The 10460-nt window shown below is 31.6% G+C and overlaps 1 protein-coding gene across 1 annotated transcript in view; it reads left to right on the top strand.

Moving 5' to 3' along the window:
• The window catches only part of LOC306859484 (arf-GAP with coiled-coil, ANK repeat and PH domain-containing protein 3-like), a gene marked incomplete at its 3' end in the record, with an annotated part of 72873 nt that overhangs the window by 43983 nt on the left and 18430 nt on the right, over window positions 1–10460 (top strand). The window contains exons 6-10 of the mRNA XM_079400524.1: window positions 1103–1286; window positions 2934–2978; window positions 3060–3155; window positions 4302–4376; window positions 6005–6016. Of these exons, the coding sequence (XP_079256650.1) occupies window positions 1103–1286; window positions 2934–2978; window positions 3060–3155; window positions 4302–4376; window positions 6005–6016 (412 nt within the window). The remainder of the gene's footprint in view (window positions 1–1102; window positions 1287–2933; window positions 2979–3059; window positions 3156–4301; window positions 4377–6004; window positions 6017–10460) is intronic.

Raw genomic sequence — 10460 nt, 5'->3', positions numbered from 1 at the left:
AAAAATAAAAATTAAGTAGTATTTAAACAATACAATATCAATGATGATGATAGTAATAATAATTATTATTATTATTATATTATTTTACAGTACAACAGTATTTATTTTAATATTATACCTCTTTACATTAATATTATACATTTAAAGTTCCTACTAAAATTAGTTTATTAGCATGTTTAGTTGTAAAAAAAAAAAAAAAGTTCAGAAATGCTGCAGTTTATTGTAATCATATTTTTAGTACCCACTCTTCCCCATTAAAATTACATGCATTAAAATATGAAAATTAAACTCCCTGATGATGATTGTAGTAATAATAATAATAATAGATTTATTTTGCAATGCAACTTTGTGCGCGTGTGCGTGTATTTATTGTAATATTATACATTTTTTACATTAATATTACACATTTAAAGTTCTTACTAAAATAAAAATTAATTAGCATGTTTAATTGTAAAAACAAAAAACAAAAAAAAATGTTCAGAAATGCTGCAGTTTATTGAATCATATGTTAGTACCTGCTCTCCTCTCCATTAAAATGACATGCATTAAAATATGAAAATTAAACACGCTGATATCACTCCGAAAGGTCAGAGACGTGGAAGTGTCGTTTTTATTTATGCACCAGCTAATGTGAAAGCGTTCACAACCACACACTCTCTGAGGAGGGTTTTTTCATTATTGTGCTTCCCGCAGGCTGATTATAAATAATGATCTGACTTTTGGAGCTCATTAATAATTAATGTTTCCTGGTGGAGGATAATGGGATTCCTATGCATTTATCACAGGTGATCACTGATAATGCAATGGGCGGAAGATTTATATGGCAAAACTAATGGCATTTCAGGAAGACCGCTGCGATATGAAGCTTTTATTAGCTCAACCTGATCTGTCATGTGCAATAATATCAGACAACATTAATATTTCAGACATATTTAGTTAACATAAGCACAAGTGCCTTTCATGTTCACCCTGAAACTGCTGGAATAGGAATAGTTCACCAAAAAATGAAATTTCTTGCTCAAAACCTTCATTGAAGCCTCCAAATCAGCAGCTTTGTATTCATTAGACTACTCAAATAATGAATATCCATCTGTACTTTCAGTGACGTGCGTAAATTCAAGGACACGAAGAAGCACTTTGATAAGGTGAGAGAAGATTTGGAGATCGCGCAGGTGAAGAACGCCCAGGCACCTCGAAACAAACCCCACGAGGTGGAGGAAGCCACCTGCACTCTCAACTTCACCCGCAAGTGCTTCCGACATCTTGCACTGGACTATGTGCTGCAGGTAACGTATAAACACTCATCTCCAGACTGTTAGGATAGGATCATAATTGGCCGAGATAAAACTATTTGAAAATCTGGAATCTGAGAGTTGCAAAGAAAACAATATATTGAGAAAATCGCCTTTAAAGTTGTCCAAATGAAGTTCTTAGCAATGCATATTACTAAACAAGAATTCAGTTTTGATATAGGAAATTTACTAAAAAAATCTTCATGGAACATGATCTTTACTTATGTCCTAATGATTTTTGGCATTCTAAGAAAAATCGTTAATTTTGGCCTAGGGGTGTGCGATATGACGATTTTTGATCGTGGACGATAAAAATGTCTCCACGATCTGCTTTTTAAGAAATATCGTAGTATCGCGCACATTGTCAAATACAGTTCTGGCGCCGCCGTATCTATATACTGTACAACACGACATACAGCAGTAGAGTTACTCAGACAGGACACTGCACTTATTCGCGATCGCAAAAGTACATTATTTGCATACAAGCCTTGCTGGTTAAATGTTTAATTCGCGCGCTGGTCTGACGTGCGCTTGTTCTGAGTGCATACACCTGAAGCACGCGCACTAAAACGCCTGTCTAACAGCGCCTGATTACTCAACTAAGTTATATTTTGCGCTAATACTGTCAAAACACACAAGGTTTACATACAGACTGAGTTGGTTATCTCTAAAATGAAAGTAAATAGTTAAGAGAGAAACGGATGCGTGCCTGTACTGTTTATTAGATGCGTGCAGCTCTTAAAGGGACAGGACACTAAACGTGCTGTCGACTGTCATTAAAGGGATAGTTCACCCTAAAATTTAATTTCTGTCATTATTTACTCAGTGGAAAACCAAACAGTTGCTGGTCCACATTGACTTTGATAGTAGGAAAGAAAAATCCTATGGAAGTCACTGAGGACCAGCAACTGTTTGGTTTTCCACCTTCTTCAAAATATAATTTATAAATGTTCAGCACAAGAAAGAAACTCATTCCGGTTTAAAACAACTTTTGAGTAAATGATGATATAAAAATACAACATTATGACAGAATTGACAGACAGATGACAGAATATTAATTTGTGGGGGAACTATTAATTTAACGTTAACAAAACAACAAAACGCAAAGAGAAAAATCACTCACTATTCTTGACTGAAAAACTTTAATACAGTTGCTTTAGGAATCAGTCTATCTAGTGTTTTATTTTTATATTTGTTCATTCAATTTCATTGAATGCTCTGCTAAATACACCTATTGTACCTGGAAATAAAGCACTGTTTGTTTTATTTGTATATTATGTGTATTTGTAATGTGTATCTTTGTTCTTATTTTTTAATAAGAAAAATAAAATAATGACAAAGATTTTTTATCTTCGCCCACTTTGGCCTAAATATCTGCCATGCATCTTTGTCTTTCTAGTTTGGCTGTAATGCTCAGACAACTTGTAAAACCAAAAAAGAATCGTGATAAAAATCGTGAATCGTGATATTTCTATAAAAAATCGTGATATGATATTTTTCCCATATCGCCCACCCCTATTTTGGCCCTACAGTGTATTGTTGGCTATTGCTACAAATATAACCGTGCTACTTCTGACTGGTTTTTATGCTCCAGGGTCACATATAAGAATGTTTCACATAAATCTGTTTTCCCACATATAGATCAACGTCCTTCAAGCCAAAAAGAAATTTGAGATCTTAGATGCGGTGAGTATCAGTGATGGTGGATGTAAATGTGTAGGTTTATTGTGGACTCTACTTCATCTGTATCTGTCTTGTCTTGTGCAGATGTTATCCTTCATGCATGCGCAGTACTCGCTGTATCAGCAGGGCTACAACCTCCTGGATGAGATTGACCCCTACATGAAGAAACTGGCTGCTGAGGTGAGCAGTGTTCTCCACGTACGCTATTGATTTCTGTCTGAACGCTGGCGGCCAGTTCGGCCACATTGATTCAGTTTGAAATGAACAAGTTTGAAAAACAGATTTGCAAACTTTTTTTTTTTTTCCCATTTTTATTTGACAAATTCATTAAATATTTTAAATATAATTGTGTGTATATATATTGGTCATTAATTCAGTAATACATTAATTATTTAAAATATTTTATTTTGCATAATTTAAATTACCACTCAAAAAATGAAGCTGTTCATTTATCATTTAGTCTGTAATGTGTAATGTCATTTATTAAATAAGAAATTTTGTATTAACAATTTATAAAGCTTGTTAAAATGAAAATCAGTATGTAAATAAATACATTTCTGAATACATTTATTAATCAATTTATTTGTTTGCTTTTTAAATATTTATTTATTTGTATTTAATTCAAATTATATGCCAAAAAAGTAAGCCATTTCTCTACGTTTATAGTCCATTTATTTTAGTTTATAATGTCATGCACAGACCTTTTATTGACAGGATATGTTGTAAGATTTGAACATGAATGTTCTTATACAGTGTAAATTGATTTTGTTATTTCAAACTTTAAATAATAATAAAAAAAGAATAAATAAACAAATTTTAATTAATTTGTTTTAATTTTGAGGTCATGCATTATTTTTGTTTGGAAAATTTCTACTAAATTCATGTGAAAACCAAGATAAAACTGAACAAAAATTACAATTTAATACAAGTTTAAAACAAGTTTTAATGACAAAACTATTCAAATCAAATTTTTTGTCTCGGAGAAAAAACCTGGATACATTTTTTAGCATCCAAAAAAAAAAAAAAAAAAATCAACCTACCACCACAATAATAAAATACTGTGGCATTCAAAATGTTGAAAACTTGTTTCAGCTGCAAAAATGATGCTGTTCGCCTCAGACCAGATCTGATTTCTGTCTAAGTAGTTCATTGATCAGCCACATTACATCACTGACTTTAGTACTTAACTTACCATCACATCTGAAAGTGCAGTGCTACAACGGACAGATGGACAACCATTGCCTGTGGATAATAAACATGATCGTGTTTTCCTAATACACAAGACGACAATAAACTTTCAATGAGCGATTGTTCATCTTGTCACAGCTGGATCAACTGGTGATTGATTCAGCGATGGAGAAGAGAGAAATGGAGCATAAACATGCCACGATTCAGCAGCGGGTAAGAATAGACACAAACACGTACTGTATAAACAACATGGTGTAAGAAAAACCCTACTAAAGATACTCTGACAAACACCACTGTTGACTCGCGTCTAACACCAGAATTAGGCTGTTAAAGATGCTAATCCTCTAAAGAAGTAAGTGTTCAGCATTCTGGAGTTAGTGATAGAGGATTATTCATGCTTTAATTGGACTAGTCCAGTTACTAAAAGACTAACTAATTCGAAGCACTGCAATCAAACTTTGCAAAACTAGGTTAAATTAGAAGAAAACATCAAGATAAAAGCTGTGGTGCTCATGCGGTGATTTAAGTTTAAGTCTGGCCTGCATCGTATTCCTAACTTCATCATGTTTTCTCTTCATTTTCGAAACATTAAAAGGAAGACAGTATGTGGACTTTAGCCCAGAGTTATTTAAAGATACCTTTTCAATTTCCTTCAGTGTTTGTACTCCTGTTCTTCTGGCAGGAGTAGAAAAGATCTTCTGTCCTCGAATGTTCCTGTTATTAATGATGTTGGGCAGACGGGAAGTGGATATATTTCGGGCGAACAGAAAATAGAGCTTGCTGAAGTGCTTTAGATGATTTTCAGCAAGCGCTCTGACAGCTCTGCTTGTGTTTTCTGACAGCTTCTGACACCTAGTTCATCACCTTTCTGTAAAAACATTTATAGATAGATATCTACATCATATTTGCTGCTGTATCATGAGTCCCATGGACATCTAAACTCAGACTTTGCTGCAAAACAGATCATTATAATAATTTTTATATTCTATAATTAATATTCTATAATGATTTTAAGGAATTATTTTGAATTACTTTTAATTCTATAATTTTATATCTTTAATTATAATTTATTATTATTATTATTATTATTATTATTATAGACGGCAGTGTTATTTTAGTACTATTTATATACTGTTATAATTTATCAATATTTTGAATCAGATTTAATTTTTATTTTTTACATTTTTTACAATTTTATTTTAATTTGTTAGAATTTATTTTAATTAAATTTAATTACATTTACATTTTACAATTTTATTATGTACTTTATGTAATTTATTATTATTATTTAAATATTACTTTACTAAAGTACTACTTTATTTTAGTAAAATATTACTTTATTTTATTTCAGTTTTAGTTCTATTTTAGTTTTTTAGTTTTTTTCCAGTTTTTAGTGCTTCTACATAAACTTATTTCTGGTGATTTTCGCTTACTTTTTTTTAATCTAAATTATTTTTTATTTTTTTTCAGATTTACTTCAATTAACAAAAATGCTTGTTTTAGATTTAAATAATGAAAATGATTTTAGTTCCCTTGACAGATGCTTTTCAAGAGCAATGCTGCAAAACACAATGAGAGAGATCTTTTGTTATTTTGTGAAGTACAAAAATATTTTTAGGTTATTCATTTTTCAGTCTACTGTAGGCAGTTAATGGGAAATACTGGCATAGCTAAAACATAAAAGCATAGTTAAAAACAACCTTACAAATTCAAAGCCCTTTATTCTGGAAGTGAAGTTATGCATATTTTTATCCTAGTATAACATGTCAAATTATTTCTAATCTTAATTTTTTCTGTTTTCTTTCATATGGTGCTCTGGGATTGTCTTCATCCTGATTTAGACACTGTTACAGGTGAGCGTTTTACTCTAAACCCCATCAAACATGGCTGTAAACATTTTTATGTGACTTTCAAGATGGAGGCTATAAATAATTCATCTGTGCTCAGATGGATTTTTATAGGAAAAAAGTGTAGTTTCGCTTGTAATTCTGACCCAAATCCTGTGTTGTGTAACTTATGATATAATTACAGTTCAGTGAGACTGATTGAAACGTATCTGGCTTATGTAACGGCTGATGGCTGTCCCAGCATCCTCCACTCAACACAGAAATTATTCAGTAGATGTTTCTTCTTCTATGGATTTTTTTAGTTCCTTATTGCGGTTTATGAGAAGAGCAGAAGCTTCTCTTTGTGCATTGTTTAAGAGATGCTTTCTGGGACTGCTTTGGATGCGGTTGATCTCAAGAAATGCTCGCGATCCATCACAGCAATTACCCACAAACCGTGGTGACAGTACTGGGCTGATGGCATCAGAGAGGAGCATATGGTCTCAGAGCCACTTTAAGAAGAAACTTACCCGTAATTACATAATGTTGTGATTTTTAATCCACAGAAGCCTGTTCTGTTTCTGGCTAATTGTCTAAGCTCATATCCTCCTGTCTGTCACAAATCCTCTGGTATTTCTTACGAAACTGCTTGAAAGTGTTATGAAGAGTCTGTATCACCGCAGATCTGTCCCTGAACATCAGTTAAAACCATTATTGACCCACAGGAATCGTTGGAAAGGGCAGAACCTAATAGAATCTGAGCTACAAACAGGAGGACGTGATTGGAATGGATCTTTTCTATTAGCCTAGCCTAGCCTTTTTGGGTGAAATGCAGTTTTCAGTGCAATACTATATATTTTTGTTCGATTTGTAACAACTGGCAGTGTAAAAATGGGCCAAAATCGGATTTTATTGGATAAACATTATTGTTAGGAGTAGATTTTTATGTTTTGAGAGAATGTGAGTGGTGTAAAACCCGCAGTCACAATGCTAAGGTGGTATATATGGTTGCCAGGGTGTTGGTAGGTGGTTGCTAGGGTATACTGAATGGTTGTTAGGGTGTTCTGAGTGTTTGATGATTACTGATCCAAGTCAAAAGAGCCCACCTAAAAGTCTCTTTCTGGATAAAGTGTTTGCTACGGTGCTCTGAGTTGTTGCTAGGGTGTTCTGAGTGGTTGCTAGGTGGTTGATTACTGGTCCAAGTAAAAAAATCCACCCTAAAGTCTCTTTCTAGATTAAGTGGTTGCTAGAGTGTTCTGAGTGGCTGATAGGTGGTTGTTAGGGTATTTTGAGTAGTTGCTTAGTAGTTTCTTACTTGTCCAAGTCAAAACAGCCCACCTGAAAGTCTCTTTCTAAAATAAGTGGTTGCCAAGTGGTTGCTAGGGTGTTATAAGTGGTTGCAAGAGTGTTTGAGTGGTTGCTAGGTCTTTGTTTACTGGTCCAAGTCAAAAGAACCCACCCTAAAGTATATTTCTGGATTAAGTGGTTGCAATGGTGTTCTGAATGGTTGCAAGGGTGTTTGAGTGGTTGCTAGGTCGTTGATTACTGGTTCAAGTCATAAAAGCCCACCTAAAAGTCTCTTTCTGGATTAAGTGGTTGCTATGGTGTTTTGAGTGGTTGCTAGGGTATTCTGAGTGGTTGCTAAGTGGCTGATTGGGTGTTCTTTGCGGTTGCTAAATGATTGTAAAGGTGTTTCAAGTGGTTGCTACAGTAGGTAGTTGATTACTGGTCCAAGTCATAAAAGTCCACACTAAAGTCTCTTTCTGGATTAAGTGGTTGCTAGGGCGTTTTGAGTGGTTTCTAGGTGGTCTCTATGGTGTTCTGAGTTCTCAATTTCAAATAAACAGAAGCAACATGTTCTGTACTGATTTTGTTCTGATTGAATACAGTTGGTAGCTCCACAGTGAGTTATTGTCTTTCTGGCATAATTCTCAAACTATTACTTGTTATCAGTGTTTGAAACACTCGCTACTGACTCATGAACATAAATCAGGTCTGTGTGTTATTTCAAAACCAAAGATATTTACATGTGAGTACAGCTGAAGAGCTGCAGGATCGCAGCCAGTCGTCTCTAAAGGAAGAGAGTGTCACCTAGTGTGTGATGTGAAGATTAATGATGTTTCACAGGCTGATTAATTATGTGGTGTTTCTGTAATTACAGTAGATGGAGGTGGTATTTTTTACAGTATCAGATGAAGTGAGCATGACGTTCTTGAAGTCTCCATTGATGCCCAGCAAGTCAAAGTGCAGTTCTTACAGCTTCACAGCACTTCACTACAAATATGACGCCCTAAATTTGAGTATTAATATTTCATCCTGTGTTTTTATTCCACTGGAATACTTTAAACTTTGATAGACTTTGTAGTTGAAACAGACGATGGCTTTTATAAGCGCACACGTCATCAGCAGCTCCTAAAATAGCGCTGCTTGTCTTCTGCAGTCTTACAATGTTTTGTGAGATGCTGCACAGAAGATTATTCCGCCACAGCTGACAGGTATTGAAATATTCCGCTTTTTAATTACATTTTTTAAAGACTAACATTCACATTTTGATTAGTTGCTCTTTTAAATGATAGTGAGAATAATTTTTACACTGGAGGTCAAATGAAGCTTAGTTTTGTTGTGACAGGCTTGATGGGTTATGAACTGAACATCAGTGATTTTTATATATATATATATATATATATATATATATATATATATTAAACTATATATATATATATATATATATATATATATATATATATATATATATATAATATTATAATATTTATAATATGTATAATAATAATATTATAATAATATTTTTATTATTATTACTATTATTATTATTATTTTTAGGTATTTCAAATTATATTTTAAGCAATAATTAGTATTAAGTATATTTTTATATTATAGTTTCATGATATTTCTAACTGGCATTTCTTGTAGTTTTCTTTTTTATATATATGTTATATGTTATTATATATATTTTTATATATAGTAATGAGCATGTACATAGTCTGTTTTCACTTCTAATTCTAGTTCTAATATTTAATATTTTGAAAGAAAGTTATTTAATTTTTATGTTTTTATTTTTGTACATATTTATTACATATATAATATTTTTATATTATATATAAATATAGTTTAATTATATTTTTAGCTTTTTGCATAATGTTTGCAGTTTGTTATAATATTTAATATTATTAAAGAAAGTTATTATATTTGTTTGATATGTTAGATATTATATATATATATATATATATATATATATATATATATATATATATATATATATATATATATATATATATATATATATATATATATATATTAATTTTATATAACATTTTTTAATATTTAAATATAATTGAATGACATTTCTAACTATTTGAATGTACATAATCTGTTTGCACTGTTGTAATATTTAAACTAAAGTTTTTTAATTTTATGCATTTTTATTTTTTACATTTATTTTATATAATATTTTTAAAATACATGATGTTTGCAGTTTGTTACATAATATTTAATATTATTAAAGAAAGTTATTATATTTGTTTTATATAATTTTATATTTATATATAAATTTTATATAACATTTTTTTAAATATTTACATAAAATTGAAAGACATTTCTAACTATTTGCATGTTTGTTATAATATTTACTATTATTTAAGAAAGTTATTGTATTTATGCTTTATATAGTTATACTTTTACACATTTAATATATTTTTATATATATATTGTTATATATTTTTATAACATTTTTAATATTTCAATATAGTTTAATAGCATCTCTAACTATTTGCACGTACATAATCTGTTTGCAGTTTGTTGTAATTATAATAATTATTAGTATTGAAGTTATTATATTTGTTTTATATTTTATTTATTTTTTATATATTTGTTTTATATTTAAATATAGTTTAATGACATTACTTTGCTTGGACATAATCTGTTTGCTGTTTGTTATAATAGTGTTTAATATTATTAAAGATAAGAAGTTGTTATAAAGTCTCATCAGAAGTGGCTGCGTGGTGTTTCCTGTGGGCCGGCAGCTGTATGGTAATGAGCTTTATCTCAGGCAGCGGGCAGCAGCGGGCAGCAGTGGGCAGCAGTGGGCAGGTGGAATCACACATGATCTACTCCGGCTGACTGTGAGAGCTGGCAGTCTGAGTGACTCACTCACAGCGCTGCATTGACTGCATGCTCGATTGGGCTGCGCACCCCTTTAGTTGAGCTCAGCTGCTTCTTGGGGATGCAATGATTTTAAAATACATAAAACATTTAAGGATGAAGATCTTCAGCAGGTTGGACTTCACTTTGGTGAGTTGGTGCATTAATGCAGTTGGTTGTTCTAATTAGAATTTGTAACTAAATAGAATATAGTAGTAAAATAGTTTTCTTCCTTTTCAGGATTTTTACCTATTAATCTCATTTCTTTTGAATATTCATACAATATAATGGCATGCATTTATTTGATATTTCT

The sequence above is a fragment of the Barbus barbus genome, assembly GCF_936440315.1.
Source record: "Barbus barbus genome assembly, chromosome: 40".
NCBI classification, from domain to species: domain Eukaryota; kingdom Metazoa; phylum Chordata; class Actinopteri; order Cypriniformes; family Cyprinidae; genus Barbus; species Barbus barbus.
The sequence above is the reverse complement of the archived record's forward strand: the minus strand, read 5'-3'. Positions and strand labels throughout refer to the sequence as shown.